At 48.7% G+C, this 18,992-nt stretch overlaps 1 protein-coding gene across 2 annotated transcripts in view; it reads left to right on the top strand.

Moving 5' to 3' along the window:
• The window catches only part of LOC122480462 (cytochrome P450 4A11-like), a 32,888-nt gene that overhangs the window by 1,629 nt on the left and 12,267 nt on the right, over positions 1–18,992 (top strand). Inside the window, exons 2-12 of one of the 2 annotated variants that reach the window (XM_043574897.1) lie at positions 2,057–2,198; positions 2,851–2,895; positions 3,580–3,707; positions 4,625–4,749; positions 5,119–5,273; positions 5,720–5,826; positions 5,912–6,102; positions 6,199–6,332; positions 7,621–7,685; positions 7,834–7,910; positions 9,314–10,190. In XM_043574897.1, coding sequence (XP_043430832.1) covers positions 2,057–2,198; positions 2,851–2,895; positions 3,580–3,707; positions 4,625–4,749; positions 5,119–5,273; positions 5,720–5,826; positions 5,912–6,102; positions 6,199–6,332; positions 7,621–7,685; positions 7,834–7,910; positions 9,314–9,482 — 1,338 coding nt within the window. In that variant the 3' untranslated portion in view covers positions 9,483–10,190. Of the gene's footprint in view, positions 1–2,056; positions 2,199–2,850; positions 2,896–3,579; positions 3,708–4,624; positions 4,750–5,118; positions 5,274–5,719; positions 5,827–5,911; positions 6,103–6,198; positions 6,333–7,620; positions 7,686–7,833; positions 7,911–9,313; positions 10,191–18,992 lie in introns of those variants that run through there. The other variant, XM_043574899.1, reaches the window with a different exon arrangement.

The raw sequence follows: 18,992 nt of genomic DNA, 5'->3' as shown, positions 1-18,992 counted from the left end.
GTCACTGGCACACAGGAGAAGGTTCCCAGGATGGGGCAGGTAAAGAGCATTCACACTGAGCTCCACCATTAACAGAATCTGTTTCCACATCAGCTCTCATTCCCCAAACCCGGCACCATGTAATCCATGGGCTGAGGATGTCACCTCCTTCCAGTACCCCGGTGGCCAGCTCAGAGCTGACCCCAAGGGATGCTTGACTCAGGTTGTGCAGTGACAGAGGAAGGAGCAGCTTGGGGTGACTGGGTGGGAGACAGCACCTACCCAGCCAGTTCTGTCAGCACTGGTCCCCGAGGGAGGGTTACAGGAAGGGGGGCACTTGGAGAGGGGCTCACTAGTGGGGTGTGGATTGAACAAGCCTAGGAGGTGGGGTGTTGCAGAGAGCGGAGACCGGTCTTTTCTTAGAGAAGGAGGCAGAGCGATTTCAACCGAGTGGCGCCAGAGATGGAAACTTCATGTCAGTCACAGGGAGACAGCCAGAGCCCAGTTCCTTCCTGCACATTTTTGCACTAATGACTTCCAGATTATTTGTCCAGGTGGAGAAATTGGGACCTTTTGTTAGATGCAGTTGTCACCTTCCCGAGCTGGGATTTGACATAAGGAACTAAAAAACTTCCTCCAGTGACTTTCCCATTAACTGACTGTATGTAGACTCTGTAAGCAGACAGGTTCTGCTACATAACGAATATTACTCCCGGTGCCCAATCATCTCTCATCGCCTGCTGACCTATCAGATATTGTAGCCAAATATTTCTTGTTTTTATAATTCTATCTGAAACCTTCCTTTATTCAATTCCTCTGTTATTGGCTAAGTCAGGAGTTAGAATGCCACCTGAGGTGAGTTAAAGCTAACCTTCAGGCAAGGTGACAAATCACAATGGGGACAGGGAAGCATGTGGTCTCTGAGCCAAGCTCTGTAGATTTTATCCTAGCTCTGCCACATACTCTATGCCTCTGTTTCCTCTGTAAAGTGGGGATGATGATGCTGATGATTACAGTCTCAAGCAAGTCATTCTAACCTGCATAATTGATAAAAATTGAAAATAACGTAATGCCTACGAAGGACAAGCATGCTGTGGGTCCACAAACTCGCTGCACTACCTAGGGGTGAAATCCACCAGGAACTATGAAAGGGGAACTGCAGGGTGGGTAATAGGTGAGTCAACAGCCCTATCTTTCCTCTCACCTGTCTCAGGTTGACTGCTAGCCAGTAGAGCCCACAATACCTGACCATTGTCTGTGCTGCTCTTTTGTTTCTATCCACCTTCTATCCTTGTGTCTCCCTTGCAGGACATTTTTCATGGCTGTAGCATTAGTGGAGCATGGCCTGCAGTGGGTGGCTGCAGCCTGAAGGCTAGTGGAGGCTGGAGGTGTTTGCCAACAGGGTACCCGCCACTGCCACCAGGGGCACCGTCTCCTCCTATGGGCACCTATCTCCACCATGGGCACCTATGAGAGTCTCACCTGGCCTCTGCTAGACCTGCTCAGGGACAGATGGCAGCCCCAAGTGTTTCTCCAGACAACTGAGAGACCAGTGGCCCTCAGAATGGCCCAGAGAGGGGAATAGCCAGGCATGGCACCATTTGGCTCCTTGGGGTCTCCTAGAGGAGGAGAGCATGTGATCAGAAGGAGGCATGTCACTGGGCAGAAACAGGACCCAGGGCCCCTGCTGTGCAGGTCTGAGGGGATCTTGGAGGACAAATTAACATAGCTTTGTGGTAAGAGGCTCCCACTGGATGGTCACTGCACTGGATCTAAGGAGAAGGGTAACCCATGATGGCCATGACCTGGGAGCACAGAGCAGGCCCCTTAAGTAATTGAAGGACACTTCAGGCTCTAAGGCCTGATTCTCTTCCCCGACTCCACTCCCACACTAGAACATAAGCTCACTGAATGTGGAATCTAGATCAGAACCTGTCTCATCAGAAACAGTTCCAAACTCCTAAGCACTGTGGATATCTAGAACTATCACCCTGTGGCCAGCCTACCTGCCACCACCACTCTAAGCAGTGCACCTACAGAGGAAGGCTTTATTGACTTGTCTTTCCCTCGGTTACAGTTCCAAGATGGCCAAGAGCTACAAGGGCTTCAGAAAAGGGCAGAGAAATACCCGTGCGCCAGTCCTCGCTGGCTGTGGGGGAGCAAAGTTACCCTCATAGTCTATGACCCGGACTACATGAAGGTGATCCTGGGGCGATCAGGTGAGAACTATCCCGCGTGTCTTCTGCTATGGCTCTTCCCTCTTGGGGATATTCCTTGGGGACTATGAAATTCTGGAAGAGAGTCATGGCTCAGCCTTCAGTACCCTCCAGCAACCATCCTTCTAGTGCACAAGCCAGCATAAGGCCAAATATAGATACTTAGATGGAATGCTTAAACAGCTGTGAGGGATTACATTTTCCTCTTTCTTTCTTTCTTTCTTTCTTTCCTTTCTTTCATCCCTCCCTTCTTTCTTTCTTTCTTTCTTTCTTTCTTTCTTTCTTTCTTTTCTTCTTTCTTTCACCACACTGATATGATCCCAGATCTCAAAGTCAATTTGCTGTCCGTGATGGCTGGTATTCAGAATCCCTGACTGTGGTGGGTCATAGAATGCCTGATTTCTATATTTCTTTGCTGATCACAGTCTCACTGGGGCTGTGCTATGGACCACTGAATCTGCCCTCCTAAGCCCAAGTTACCATCAGGAAAGGAAGTGAGTCAGGGCTTGGAGGCAACTGGGGAGTGGCTTATCACAAACTGCCAGCTTACAATCCTCAGGAAGAAATGAGGGCCACTGGCCTGGACCACAGCACCTCCTGGGGGCAGCCTGCCTTCCATGTTCCCCTCAGTCCTGTATGCCCTCTTAACTTTCAGACCCAAAGTCTCATGGCTTCTACAGATTCCTGGCTCCCTGGATAGGTAAGTACATTTAACCAGGACTATAGTCCACCTTCCTGTTTGCAAACAACTATCCATTTGGCCCAGATAAAACAAGACTGTAGTGACCGGCACCAAAGTCACACCCTCAACTCTGAAGTGAGCCTCGTTTCTCTTCTTCTGAAACAACTCTCACCTCTGGATGTCTGGGAGGCTCAGTAGGTTGAGGATGTCTCTTCATTTTGGTTCAGGTCATGATACCAGGGTCATGGAATTGAGCCCCACATTGGGCTCCACACCTAGCTTGGAACCTGATTAAGATTCTCTCTTTCTGCCTCTCTCTGCCCCTCTCCCTGGCTCACCATCTCTCCCTCTCCCTTTTCTCCTTCTCTCTCTCAAAAAAATACCCTCACCCCTTCCTAATGGTGGGGAGAGCTCTCCTGCAGCTCAGCTTCTTTCACATCACTTCACAGTCCTCGAGAATGATCTCAGCCTGACTTTTCACTGAAGTCCTTCTATGACCTGCGACCTGCTCGGTTTCAGCCTTGATCTCTCAGCTGTCATGACCACTTGCTGTGACCCAATACTTGCGTGGTCACCTTCCTGACATGCACTGGCCTTCCCAGACTTGCCCAGGATGCCCTTCTTCTCACACCCTGGGTTCCTCCCAAATTCCTAGACGACTCTTGGGAGTACCTCTCCCCACACACCCCCATTGTGGCCCAGGGTATGGTTTGCTCCTGTTGAATGGTCAGATGTGGTTCCAACACCGGCGGATGCTGACCCCAGCCTTCCACTATGGCATCCTGAAGCCCTACGTGGGGCTCATGGATGACTCTGTCCGCGTGATGCTGGTAAGTCCGTCCCGCGCTCACCTGCACACTCACACCCATAGCACAGTTCTCAGAGCCCACTCTCAGGCATGTGTGTCCCACAGACATCCATCAGGCACAGCACTTATATCTTACTAGGAGACAGGGCTCCCCAGGGTGGATGGGACAGGAAAGTTCCAGGCACAAGCTTGCCTCCACTCTGTGCTCATTGCCAACAAAAGAGAGAGTCATGGTGGATCCAGGGTCCATTCTCCTCCCCACTTGATGTCTTTGGCTTGGATAGGAAGAGCAGTCAATCCCCCTGGACAACAGGACAAGTGACCCTGGCTGGCCTGGCAGTAGCAGCTTCAGGATGTCACTGACATGGGCTCTGGGCTGGGGCTGAAGGTTTCTGCATGGATTTTAGCCACTCCATGGAGGGAAATGGAGACCAGGTCTCAACCCCCAGGTCTGGGTTGCACCATCATACCACCTCTGGGCAGAATCTTATTTCTCACTAACTGTGCTCAGCTGACATTTGATGAACAAAAGGAAATGTGGTCCCTGATATCCCTTCCTTAGGAATCCTGGTACTGATCCCTTAGCCTTTCTCCTGCCTTGACGCTTGCTCCCTAACGTGGGACTTGACTTGTTTCTTTTGTGTAGACCAAACGGCAGAAAACGTCCACCTTTTGACCCTTAGAAACATTTTGTGTTCTTCTAAAAGGTGGTTAGTGCCATAACTTGCTCCTAAGTTAAGAGAGATCATGATTAATTACATAGCAAAAGTTTCTGTGAAAATACTCATCACATTACAAACACTTATTTGCTATATTTCCTAAAATGCTAAAAACACAGCCACTTTAGAAAGAGAGGACATCCCATCAGAAGAGAGAGTCTAGCATTGTCAGCATGGGCCTTCTGGAGGAGTAGAGGATTAATGTGTCCCTACATCACAGGACAAATGGGAGGACCTCATCACACAGAACTCATATGTGGAGATCTTTGAGCATGTCTCCTTGATGACCTTGGACACCATTATGAAGTGCACCTTCAGCTACCAGGGCAGCCACCAAGCAGACAGGTCAGTGAAATTCTCAGGCACCAGGCCCTATTTCCTACCAACTGGCATGGACTTATCCTGGGAGGTAGGTAAGGCAGCTTGGGTGTTTCCCATCAACAACAGCAACATTGTGCAGAGAGCTCCAGGCCACAGTCAAATTCAGCCCACACCACACCTTCATTAGGCACAGATCCCTGATCCTTGCCACAGGGAAAAACTTGGCTGTCTATGTCCCTCGCAAAGGGCTGAGGGTCTCAAGAGCGTAAGAAAGAAATGGTGAATGCCTCGGATACCTGTCCCACTGATTGAGGAACCCTCACCCACAGCCCCAATCCACTCCAGGGCAGATGCCTGCCACCACTTAGGTCCTTTTGCATCCTTCCCATTCAGGATCTCCCAGTCCTACATCCAGGCCATTCAAGACCTGAGCAACCTGTTTTTTTCCCGAGTGAGGAATGTTTTCCACCAGGATGACATCATTTATAGGCTGACCCCTGAAGGCCGTTGGAACCACCGGGCCTGCCAGATTGCCCATCAACATACAGGTTGGACTCTAGCCCCTAGGCAGCTCGCCTCCTTCTTCAGAGACATCCCAAAGGGATTGGCCCCAAACACTCAGGCAGAGCTCTGTCCCTCCAAGGCCCCTCCAGAGGTTGGGACACACCCACACTGGGTACCCCCCTGGTGCAGGTTTTAGGATGCCAGTGCTGTGCCTGAGCTGATATTTGTCATCATGTGGGTGAAGGTTGAATGAAACTCCCTGCCAATGGCATTCAAACAGTGTCTCTCTGGGATGTGCTGTTGAGTGGCGACCCAACCCGCAAGCACATGGTGCTACAGCTCTCACCCTGACACGTACACCTATTACCACTCTCCTCCTGATCCAAATGGCACCCAGGCTGGGACAGCTGGGGGTAGGTGGGCCAAGGGGGTAGCTGTATCTGGGCACCCAGAGCTCTCAGCTCTGCCAGGGAACACTGTTCTGGGACAGACCGAGTGATCAAGCTGAGGAAGGCTCAGCTGCAGGAGGAGGGAGATCTGGAGAAGGTCAGGAGCAAGAGGCACTTGGACTTCCTGGACATCCTCCTCTTTGCCAGAGTGAGTGTGAGCAGGGGAGGCATGAGGCTTTGCCCACAAGCTTGGAGGAGGGAGACAAATCCTGCTGTGTCACCAATCTTCCCAGATGGAGGACAGCAGCAGCTTGTCTGACAAGGACCTCCGTGCCGAAGTGGACACGTTCATGTTTGAGGGCCATGACACCACAGCCAGTGGCATCTCCTGGATCCTCTATGCCCTGGCCACGCACCCTGAGCATCAGCAGAGGTGCCGGGAGGAAGTCCAGAGTCTCCTGGGGGATGGTACCTCCATCACCTGGTGAGTGCTCACGAGATGGGATTGCCCAGCCCACTCAACTGGAGAATTTCCTGCTTGGCAGAGTCTTGCCTGTCCTTCAGGGTAGCTTCGTTTCAGGGACCACCTAGACCAGATGCCTTACACCACCATGTGCATTAAAGAGGCACTGCGACTCTATCCACCAATTCCAGGCATTGGCAGAGTGCTCAACAAGCCCATCACTTTCCCTGATGGACGTTCCTTACCCAAAGGTATGAAGGTCACCACACTCACACAGCAACTCTGCAGGAACACATGGGACGTCAGTGGTCCACATGTCATGTGACAGTTCTCAATCACTCTGGTCATCTTTCATTCATAAATGGACACTTACGCTTTAGTTTGTATGAGGATAGAAAATGCCTGACACAGAGCCAGAGCACTGCCAAAGTGTCATAAAGGTTACTTCCCCTTCCTATCTATGGAGAATATATTCTATTTAGGTTTATTCTCCCAAATAACCTGTAAGGTGCATCTCAATTCTAAGATCTCAAAAGAACAGAATCCTAAGTTTCCAAACTTATCCAACAGAAACAGTCTATTACCATGAGATCCCATTGTTTTGTGACGCTACAGCATTCCCACTGAAGGCACTGACATTCTCTGATTTAAAACTGCATACTCCAGTTCCTGACTCCAAGTCTAAACTCATGGACCAATTCTGTCTTCGCTGTCGTATCTATTTGAGTATCCTGAAGATTTGACATGACATTTGGATAACCCTTTTGTGACAAATGCAAACAACTATATACATATCAGTTAAAATAAAAACGACTCAATACATTGCATCTTCTCTAAAAGGAGGTGTTGACTTCAGCAAGGGGCTTCAAAATTAGCATAAACTTCTAATATCCAGAGATTTGATGGCTAGAGAGAAAATCCCTCTGGGCCAGACAGAGCTGTTTTTCCTTCCCTGTGGGGTCGAGTCATTGAAGCAGATCAGGGAATCCACTGTCATTATTTTGACAGTCCAGTCAGTGGGGAGCCCTCAGATTGGTGGCAGAGAGTACCTGATGACCAGATCTGAGAATCCAGCCATGGTTGGAGGCCACCGTTGGCTCACCTCTGATCTGAACTCCAGGCCTGCCACACCCTAGCTGTGTGGATATAGGCAAGTAGCTTAGCCTCTCTGAGACTCTAGGTGCCTGATATGGACAATGGGGACATGAGTGCCTTCACCGGAGGGTTGTTGTGAGGATTGAATGAGTTCGTGCATATTACCCAAGGGCCTATGGATGCTACTTGATAAATGTGAGTTTTCTGTCACTTGAGTTGTTCCAAAAAGTAAGCCTCCTGTTCTTTCCTATTTCTCAGCCCAGGCATGGTTCTCTAGTAATGAGTGTACGGGTGCTTTCCTGGTCCACCCCATCTCTCTTGCAACACAGTCATTCCACTCACAATGATGAGCAGTGGCTTTCACTGTGGCTTCCAGGCTGTTTGTGCATGCACATGACTCCTCGTGGCATGGATATGATCCGTCTTCTCTCTTGTCTCCCACAGGATTCCAGGTGTCCCTCTCCATTTATGCCCTTCACCACAACCCGAATGTGTGGCCAAACCCAGAGGTATGATGGCCTTGGGAGGAGGGGCTGGGATGAGCTCTCCAGACCAATGCATCCTCCTGTCCCATCTCTGGGTGGTCCATCTGGTGGCTGGTTGATAGGAAGGAGGGGCTTGACCACACCTGTCCTAGTCCTGGTGCTCCCTCTGCAGGAGTTTGACCCTTCACGGTTTGCACCGGGTTCTGCCCGACACAGCCATGCTTTCTTGCCCTTCTCAGGAGGAGCAAGGTGAGTTACTTGTACCAAGATGGGATTGGGGGCTGTTTTCTGGGTATACACCTGATGTTTGTGACTTCCTATGTTAATATGGGTGCCTACAGATATGCCGTTGCGTGTCTCTGTGCTAGGAAAAAGGTGCATCCCTGTCTATTTACAAAAGAAAGTTGGTAAGCACCACATGACCTGGAGACTTTGACCCATCGCTCATACCTAACCTGTAGCTACAATTCAGTGTCAGTGGCTGATCCAAAGCTCACTGCATTCTGGTATTTGATTCACTGTATGAGTAGGACTTTGCACAATAGATTTTCTCACATGTTAATTTTCAACTGCTGTTGATTTCAAAGTCTGGATGGAATCAATAGACTTCTTTTGTGCACATTCTCAAGCCAGCCTTTCCTACTCAGCTCGCCATTCTGTCCCCGCACTGAACCACTGACTTCTTTGCCTGTGTGTCCATTCTCAGCTGCCTTGCATATCTCAAATATTTAAGTCATACGTGGGGATGGTGACTGTAGCCTCTTAAGGGTTTCGTGAAGTATTCGACTAATCTGTGTGGCTGTTATGTTTGCATCTACCCACAAGAATTCTTGAATACATGGTAATGGTCATGTACTTGACAATTTTCCCAGTTGTCAAATCAGTATATATGGTCTGGGCTCTACACACATTAACATTACACTCAGTCCAACGCTGAGTGGGCAAATGTATGCAAATGAAGACATTAAACTGCTTTTGAGAGAAAAGCCTCTGTTTCATACATGACACATGGTATTTGAAAGTTTCCTGGAGTATAAAACATAAAGCAGACTTGAAGGGGCCGTGGAGTTGGGTGACTGTTCTCCAGAGTGGCTGCTGTGAAATCCTCCGATGCTGCTGAAATTGTCCTCTAAAGAGTAACTTCAGGAAACTTTCCAAGAGTTACTAGAAACAAGTTTTTTTCTGAATACATAAATCTATCAATTCTTCAAATAGCGAATCCACTTTCACAGAACGGGCTTAGAGCCGATTATGTTTGCAGGTATTGGCTCTAGGATTTGGTTTCTCCCTGGGAATGAGTCCTTCCTCTTAGATGTTGGTGGAAGATGTGTGGCTGCCAGTGGAGACAGAAGAGGGCCAGACAACACTGCCAGAAATCACATTACTTGCCTGTGCGGCTCAGGGAGGTGACCCTCTTGTAAAAGGATCTTAGGCCTGCTGACAGCAGAGGTAGGAGTAGGAGTTAGTCCTGGAAGACTGTCGGCTTTGTCAAAGGTCAGGGGCAGAGTGTGAAGCAAGGCTTGGGTCGAGATGTGTGTGTGTCCGGGAAGGAAAGGGATTGGGGCCGGGCCCATGCAGGAGGGCCCTGCATGTGCTGTTCCCAGCAAGGGGATTGAGGCCACTTCTCATTTCCTTTTCCCTCCCTGACCCAGGAACTGCATCGGGAAGCAGTTTGCCATGAACGAGATGAAGGTGGCGGTGGCCCTGACCCTGCTCCGCTTTGAGCTGGCACCAGATCCTTCCAGGGTCCCTGTTCCCTGGCCAAGAATTGTGTTGAGGTCCAAGAATGGGATCCACCTGCATCTCAGGAAGCTCCTCTAAAATCTGTGCAGACAAGGATGAGCCCTAGAACCTCCTGCCTGCCATCCTGTCTCCTGTCTGTGTCTCCCGTCCCCTGTGTCTGCCTCCCTCACAACCTCCATGATCTCCCCCTCTTTCCCATCAGACTGTCTGCCCTTCTCTGTCTCACCCTTTTCCAAGACTCCTACTAGTTTTCTGTTACCCTCCTCCTACTTGGCTGTAGCCCTGACTGGGCGTGTAACTCTCGATTACGCACCTGTCCTCTAGCCTGTCTGGCCTCTCCTGTCGTTAGTCTTCCTGTGCGCTGGTCTGTCCTGTACTGTTTTGTCTTGCTGGTTTCCCAAATGACATAAACTTAGCCCCTTAAGGGACTGGCCAGACTGCCTGGCTTTGAACACTGGCTCTCCCTCTTACCAGTATATTGACCCTGGAAAGGCAACTAAGCTCTGGGTGCCTTGGTGTTCTCGTTCAGATTTTGAGATTTATTTGAAAAAATCTGTTACGGGTTGGGGCACCTGGGTTGCTCAGCTGGTTAAGCATCTGACTGTGGCTCAGATCATGATCTCATGTTTCGTGAATTTGAAGCCCACATCGGGCTCTCTACTGTCAGAGCAGATCACACTTCCAATCCTGTCTCCCATTTTCTCTGCCTCCCCCGCCCTGGCTTTCTCTCTCTCTGTCTCTGTCTCTCTCTCTTTCAAAAATAAATAAACATTAAAAAAAACTGTGTTAGAGTAGTTGTGCGTTTAAATATATAACGTTCTTTGCTCAGTGCCTAGAGCATGGTAAGCACTCACTAAATGTTAGCTATTTACAAGTATATGCACCCAACTATATAGAGGAAATCGAGGATTCGGGGAGGAAAGACAGAGTGACGCCCAGAATTCCACCCCAAGTATCCCACTTCCAACCTCCCTCCACAAGAGTTCCTGGTATGCTAGGTGCAAAGCTGGTGCAGGGCCAAGTAAGGGAAGGAATAGGGTCAAATTCTCTGGGCCGGGATCAGAGAGAGATGGGAAGTAAACAGAGAACTGGGACAAGGTTGAGAGGAATGGGTAAAGTGGTTACCTCTCCCTGGGTTTGGACAGCAGCCCAGATTTAAGGGAGAGAGCTAAGAAGTTCAGTGCTGTGTGTTGTGTAATGAATCTCCTGTCACGAGGTTGGGCAAAAGAGAAGGACTTTGGAGTTAGTGAGATGGGTGAGGAACAGGGCAGAAGGAAAGGGGGACTCATGGAGGTACCTTCTAAAGAAATCCTCATGAAGATATTTTGTTTTTATTTTTCTGAATTTTGGGCCTAGAGTTGACTTTGGGGAAGAGAATCAGGAACAAGTAAGAGATTAAGTTGTCCCCATCAGATATGCTTTCATAGGCTCTCCATGAGCCTTTAGCGCCCATCCCCTTCTCTAGCACTCCACCTGGTGAACTCCTATTTACCCTTAAAGCTCCCACTCTCCTGTTTTGTTTTCTCCTTCCCTCGTGGGGCCCGGCCTACACTTCACTCTTTCAGTACAGGCTTTATTGTGTTTTCCTATAATGTTAGTTCTCTACTTTTACCCTTTAGACTGTGAGCTCAAGAACATTGGCTGAGTGCATGAGTGACTGCATGAATGTGCATTCCTGGGAGCAACTTGGGAAAGGGACGATTATGCCACATTACAGAAGGAGAAACTGAAGTTCAGGGAGTCTAAGTCACTGGCTTCCTAGATCATGAGTGTGCCCTAGGGTTGGGCATCTGAGTCTAAGGCCGGTGCTCTGTCTGCCAGCACAGTCAGCCCCAGGCAAAACTGGTGGGTAGACAGTGACAAGCATGGGGAACATTGCTGAGGCAGATGAGGCAAGTGGTCGGGAGAACCCCTGATTCTAATCTCAGCTGACGCTCTTGATAGTGGTTCTCCTGTGGCCATCTCACATTAGCCCCCTGTAAGACTGCTCTCTGAAAAGGGATAATCCAACCAAGGCACACATTCTCAACTTGGTAACTGGACTGTGCTCTTATTGCTGTCAGGGCTCATGTCTGTTTTCAAGCAGCTGTGTTGTGGCACTTAGTACACCTGACACTTAGGAGGTGCTCCTGAAATATTGGATGACTAATTGGGAGAAGGGCAAGTGGGAGTTTGCCAGCCACCGTCACTGTCTGCTGAGAAAGCTTTCCTCCCACTGTTTCCCAAGGTGGATCCTCACAGTGAATGAACTCTGAAAGCTCTGTCAAAGCTCTGCCCTCTCCCTTTGCCCTCCCTCCAGGTGGGCAGGGCAATCCTCCCTGCAGTGATGGGGCTGGGGTGCTCAGGGGAAGACAGACATTGTCAGGGACAGACAGGAACAGCCAGCAATCCAGCAGTCCCTGCACCATGAGTGTCTCTATGCTGAGTCTCACCAGACCCCTGGGCAGTGTCTCTGGGCTCCTGCCGGTGGCCTCTCTGCTAAGCCTGGCTCTGCTGTTACTCAAGGCAGCAAAGCTCTACCTGCCCAGGCAGTGGCTGCTCAAAGCGGTCTAGTGCTTCCCGTCCCCTCCTTCCCACTGGCTCTTTGGGCACATCCAGGAGGTAGGAAGGGGCTGGACCAGAGATGGGAGGGCAGCCTGGGCCAGCAAGAGCAGCAATACCCACCCAGCACTGACAGCACTGGCTGGTGGTGAAGGGTGCCCAGAGCAAAGGAACGACCCACATGGTGAGGGTCTCAACAAGGTTTTGTGGATTGTTCAATGGTAGGAGTCTGATGTCTGCCTTTCCTTAGAGAAGGAGTCACCTTCATTCTAGTGGCTTGACCATAAAGTGGAGAACTGGAAACAGCTCCTATGCCGTATTGGTGCTCCAACACTGCTCTCTCCCTTCTCCTTCCTAACCTCCTCCTGTACCCTAGTCATTCATTGTCTCCCCCTGCCTGTGCATTCCCCTTCAATGGCTCTGCTCACACTTTCCCTTCTCCCTGGATAGATATTGTCCCTCATATGGCCATCTGCCAAAGTCCATCCCCAAGCCGCCTCCAAGATGTTTTTCTGGGCATCTCAAGAGTGGAGAGGACAACTCTTTTTCCCCTGGACTGTCCTTCTAATAAAGCAGGGCTGACCTGACTCCACTATTTTTGTCTGCAGTGTCAGAGTTGTGAGCTCCTTGTAGGAGAGACCACCTCTAATTCATCTTTGTAACCCAATACGGTGTTGGTCAATGACTTGATGAATGAGCAAATGCATGAGGAAGGGCTTTCTAATGTCCAATTCTGAGTGCCCAAAGCTTCCCCAGACACTTGGGTTTCCCTTTATCACATTAATAATCTACTGTCATGGCCACTTACTCTGTCTGTCTCCTCAAGTACAGCAGAAGCTTCAAACAGGTAAGATCTATGGCTATATCCTAACTTCAGTGTTTAAACCAGTGCCGTGCACATAGTAAATGCTCCGGTAACATGTGCTGAGTGAAGGAACCTGCCCTACAGTAGCACAGGTCACCTCAGCACTAGGAAATCCTGATTGTCAGGGGGGAGCAGGCAGAAATTAGATGCCAATGTAGCAGAGAGTTGCTTGAGTGACATAGATGGGGTAGAAATAAGGGGAGTTGCCTACGGGAACACGTCCAGGAACAATTGCCTATGTGAATTCCAGAAGTGGAGAGCAAAGCAGAGTGTTGAGAGCTGAGGAGTGGCAGTTGCTCTGTGGCAAAGTAGAAGGGCCCTCCAGGTAGAGGAAAGAGTGTGTACAAAGGACAGGAAATGTAAGCAGGTGTTGCAGGGCAGGTGTGAGGAGCAACAGTAACAGCATCTTCAGGGAAGGAGCAACAGGGCTGCTGGAATGGTCAGTGTGGCAGGAGGCAAAGTAGAGAAAGCGAAGTCAGAAAGCAAAGACTTTTGTAATCCCCACTGAGGAGATGAAGGATACTACTGCAGACGGTGGAAGCTCACACAAGTTTCTTTTTATTACAAGGTGAAAGTGAGATAAAACCCTCAAATATCAAAACCATAGATCAGTATCATTTTTATCTCTATATATCCAGACTTAACAACTGTGTGCATATTCAATATGTAAAACTACATCATGCACACAGTTTTGTATTTATTTAGTTTTCACTTAGCTATATACCTCCCAAACACTATGCAATGCTAACAAACATTTACATGCATGCTGGATACTATTGAAAGTAATATGGCAAACTAAAGTTAATACATAAATTTAATTTTAAAATATAAACCATTTCATGCTCCAAATAATATAATGATATGACAAATTGGTTACCAAGTGATAGAAGTTGTCATATATTTTTCATGCCAATGTTGTACCAATGACTTCCAAAAGTTTTGTACACCATGGAGTCAATCCTCGACAAGTTTCTGTAGGCACATCATTGTCAGGCCTCCTAACTCTACTTGACAATAGGACAGAACCTGGCCTTAGGGCCAACCTTGGACAGCCAGCAGTGTCTGGATCAGAGGCCAGGTCATAGGACACAGCTCTTTTTTTTTTTTTTTAATTTATATCCAAGTTAGCTAGCATATAGTGCAATATTGATTTCAGGAGTAGATTCCTAATGACCTTTACCCATTTAGCCCATCCCCCCTCCCACAACCCCTCCAGGAACCCTCTGTTTGTTCTCCGTATTTAAGAGTCTCTTATGTTTTGTCCCCTCCCTGTTTTTATATTATTTTTGTTTCCCTTCCCTTGTGTTCATCTGTTCTGTGTCTTAAAGTCCTCAGATGAGTGAAATCATATGATATCTGTCTTTCTCTGACTAATTTCACTTAGCATAATATCCTTTAGTTCTATTCATGTAGATGCAAATGGCAAGATTTCATTCTTTTTGGTTGCCAAGTAATACTCCATTGTGTATATATACCACATCTTCTTTATCCATTCATCCATTGATGGACATTTGGGCTCTTTCCATACTTTGGCTATTGTTGATAGTGCAGCTACAAACTTTGAGGGGCATGTGCCCCTTTGAAACAGCACACCTGTATCCGTGGGATAAATACCTAGTAGTGCAATTGCTGGGTCGTAGGGTAGTTCTATTTTTAATTTTTTGAGGAACCTCCATGTTGTTTTCCAGAGTGGCTGCACCGGCTAGCATTCCCACCAGCAATGCAAAACAGATCCTCTTTCTCCACATCCTTGCCCACATCTGTTGTTGTCTGAGTTGTTAATGTTAGCCATTCTGACAGGTGTGAGGTGGTATCTCATTGTGGTTTTGATTTGTACTTCCCGGACGATGAGTGATGTTGAGCATTTTTTTATGTGTCGGTTGGCCATCCAATGTCTTCTTTGGAGAAGTGTCTATTCATGTCTTTTGCCCATTTCTTCACTGGATTATTTGGTTTTTGGGTGTTGAGTTTAAGTTCTTTATAGATTTTGGATACTAACCTTTTATACGATATGTCCTTTGCAACTATCGTCTCCCATTCTGTCTGTTGTCTTTTAGTTTTGCTGAGTGTTCCTTCACTGTGCAGAAGCTTTTTATCTTGATGAGGTCCCAATAGTTCATTTTTGTTTTTGTTTCCCTTGCCTCTGGAGACGTGATGAGTAAGAAGTTGCTGCAGCCAAGGTCAAAGAGGTTTTTGCCTGCTTTCTCCTCAAGGATTTTGATAGCTTTCTCTGTTACATTTAGGTCTTTCATCCATTTTGAGTTTATTTTTATGTATGAGGTAAGAAAGTGGTCCAGGTTCTTTTTTCTGCGTGTCGCTGTCCAGTTTTCCCAGCACCAGTTGCTGAAGAGGCTGTCTTTATTCCATTGGATATTTTTTCCTGCTTTGTCAAAGATTAGTTGGCCATATGTTTGTGGGTCCATTTCTGAGTTCTTTATTCTGTTCCGTTGATCTGAGTGTCTGGTTTTTGTGCCACATAAGACACAGTTCTGAACACTTCATTCTGCAGCTAGATCCAGAACTCTCTCCCTGTGTCCACCAGCCCTTAACCCCAACTCTAACCCTGGAGCCAGAGGAAAGGGTTTACTGAGTTATCTTTCCTTTGGTGACAGTTCCAAAAAGAAGATGATCTGCAATGCCTACAGAAATGGGTAGAGAAATTCCCATGTGCCTGTCCTCACTGGCTGTGGGGAACATAGGTGGAGCTCATGGTCTATGACCCTGACTACATGAATGTGATCCTGGGGTGATCTGGCGAGAAGACACCCTTACACCTGTTGAAGCAGCTCTTGCCTCTTGGATACATGCCCTTGGGTCTTTGAAATTGCAGAAGAGACTGGAGGGTCAGCTATCAACACCTGACCCTCTGCCAAGCATCCACCCAGTGCACATGACAGCATGAGGCCCAATAATTACTGAAACGGAACTCTGAAACAGTATCCTCTCCTCTCCTCTCCTCTCCTCTCCTCTCCTCTCCTCTCCTTCTTTTCCTTCTTTTCCCTTCCCTTCTCTCCTCTTTTCTTTTCTTTTTCTCTTCCTCTTCTCTTCTCTCCTCTTCTTATTCTTCCCTCCCTCCTCCCCTTCCTTCCTTCGTTCCTTCCTTCTTTCCTTCCCTCCTTCCTTCCTTCTCATCTTCTAGAATTCTTTCTTTCCTTTCTTAGTCAAACTTTAATGATTTCAGAAGTGAAAGACAATTTCCTACACAAGATGACTTGGCTTTGGCACCTCTGACGGTTGTCTATGGTGAGTAATGGGATGGGCGAGCCACCACAACTTACAGAAAAAACGAGATTTGGTTTTTCTTTGGCAGCAAAACAAAGCCTTTGTTTTTGCCCAATCCACCCACCTGTTCCCGGGGGGCTGTGCTGTGGACATAGAGTCTGACCTCCTGAGCCCACAACGACTATCAGGAAAGAAAGAGAATTGGGTTTGGGTGGCATGTGGGAGGTGGCTGGACACAAACTGCCGGGTGACAATCCTCATGATGGGACCAGTGACAATGGCCTTGCCCAAGCTGCCTTCCTTGTTCCACTCCAGTTTCCTGTAATGCCCCTCTTAACTTTCATCCAAAGTGTCAAGGTATTACAGATTTCTGGCTCCCTGGATAGGTAAGTACATTTAACCAGGACTACAGTCCACCTTCTGGTTAGGTTTGCCAACACCTACCCATTCGGCCCAGATTAAACAAGAGCTGACCGGCACCACAGTCACTCACACCCCTCAACTCTAAATGGAGCCACATTCTCTCCGATCCTTGCTGATAAAACACTTTCTTATGGTGGGGAGAGCCCTCCTGCAGCTCAACCTCTTCCACATCACTTTGCAGTGATAGAATGATCTTAGCCTGACTTTTCACCATAGTCCTTCTAGGACTGGCACCCCACTCAGTTTCCACCTTGATCTCTCAGCTGTCATGACCACTTGCTGTGAGCCAGCATTTGTGAAGTCACCTTCCCGACATACACTGGCCTACCTGCATTGCCCAAGATGCCCTTCTTCTCACACCTTGTGTTCTTCCTACATTCCCTGGACAACTCTTGGGAGTACCTCCGCCCACACACCCCCATTGTGGCCCAGGGTACGGTTTGCTCCTGTTGAAAGGGCAGAGGTGGTTCCAGCACTAGTGGGTGCTGACCCCAGCCTTCCACTATGACATCCTGAAGCCCTACGTGGGGCTCATGTCCGACTGTGTCTGCATGGTGCTGGTAAGTCCGGCCCTCACTCACTTGCACACTCACACCCACAGCACAGATCACAGAGTCCACTTTCAGGCAGGTGTGTCCTGGAGACATCCATCAGGCATAGCTCCTGAAATCATGCACTTATACCTTACTATGAGACAGAGGTCCTGAAGAGTATATGGGACAGAAAAGTACCCAGACACCAGCTTGCCTCCACTCTGTGTTCATTGCCCACAGAAAAGAGAGCCATGGTGGATCCAGGGTCCCTTCTCTCATTTCATGTCTTTGGTTTGGACAGGAAAAGCAGTTGATCTCCCTGGATGACAGGACAAGTGGCCCTGGCTGGCCTGGGCAGTGGTAGCTTCAGTGGCAGGTGAACACCCCAGGATGTCACTGAGGTGGGCTCTGGGCTAGCGCTGAAGACTTCTGCTACATGGGTTTTAGACATTCCATAGAAGGAAATGGAGACCAGGGCTGGGTCATGCCATAATATTGCCTCTGAGCAGGACCCTATTTCTCACTAACTGTACTCAGCTGACTTTTGTTGAACAAAAGGATTCTAGGTCCCTGATATCCCTTCCTTAGGAACACCAGTACTGGCCTCTTAGCCTTTCTCCTCCCCTGACACTTGCTCTCTAATGTGGGACTTCACTTGTTTCTTGTCTCTAGATCAAAAGGACAGAAAAGATTTCCCCTTTGTGCCTGGGAAACAAAGTTTTCTGGTCTGCAAAAAGGTGGTTAGCACCATCACTTGCTCCTAAGTTATAAGAGATTGTGATTAATTATACAACAAAAATTCCCAAGAAAATACTCACCACATTACAAACACGTACTTGCTATAAGTTCCTACTTTGCTGAAAATACATCCACTTTAGAAAGAGAGGACATGTCATCAGAATATTTGGAGAGACAGAGAGAGAGCCTAGCCTTGTCAGCATGGGCCTTCTGGAGGAGTAGAGGATTAATGGGTCCCTCCACCACAGGACAAATGGGAGGACCTCATCAAACTGAATTCATATGTGGAGAACTTTGGATATGTCTACTTAATGACCTTGGACACCATTAGGAGGTGTGCCTTCAGCTACCACAGCAGCCAGCAAGCAGACAGGTCAGTGAAATTCTCAGCTGCCAGGTCCTATTTCCTACCATCTGGTGTGGACTTATCCTGAGAGGTAGGTAGGGCAGCTTGGGTGTTTCCCAGCTCAAACAGTCACATTCTGCAGAAAGCCCCACGCCACAGTCAAATCCAGCCCGCATCAAGCCTTCATTAGGCACAGATCCCTGATCCCTGGCATAGGGAGAAGCCTGGCTGTCCATATCACTCATAAAGGACTGAGGGTCTCGAGGGCATAAGACAGTAATGGTGAATGCCTCTGGTTGCCTGTCCCACTGATTGAGGAACCCTCCATCTACAGGCCCAATCCACTCCAGGGCAGATGTCTCCTTCGATCAAGGCCCTTCTGTATCCTCCCCATTCAGGATCTCCCAGTCCTACCTCCAGGCAACTGGGGATGTTAGAAACCTTACCACTCCCTCCCACCCCCCAAAAGAGGAATGCTTTCCACCAGAATAGCATCATCAACAAGCTGATGCCTGAAGGCTGCTGGAACCAGCAGGCCTGCCAACACACAGGTTGGACTCTGATCCCTGGGCAGCTCCCCCACTTCATCGGACACATCCCAAAGGGACTGGCCCCAAACACTCAGGCAGAGCCCTGTTGCCCCACGGCCGCTCCAGGGGCTGGGACACACCCACACTGGGTGCCCCCCCCGGTGCAGGTGTTAGGATGCCAGTGCTGTGCAGGAGCTGACATGTGTCAGCACGTGGGTGAAGATTGAATGAGACCCCCTGCCAGCAGCATTCAAGCAGAGCCTCCCTGGGCTGTCCTGTTGAGGGGTGACCTGACCGCAAGCATATGGTGCTACAGCTCTCACCCTGACATGCACACCCATTACCACTCTCCTCCTGATCCAGCTGGCACCCAGGCTGGGACAGCTGGGG

This window comes from Prionailurus bengalensis, chromosome C1 (genome assembly GCF_016509475.1).
Source record: "Prionailurus bengalensis isolate Pbe53 chromosome C1, Fcat_Pben_1.1_paternal_pri, whole genome shotgun sequence".
NCBI lineage: Eukaryota > Metazoa > Chordata > Mammalia > Carnivora > Felidae > Prionailurus > Prionailurus bengalensis.
Note: the sequence above shows the minus strand (reverse complement) of the source record. Positions and strands in the feature narration are given on the sequence as shown.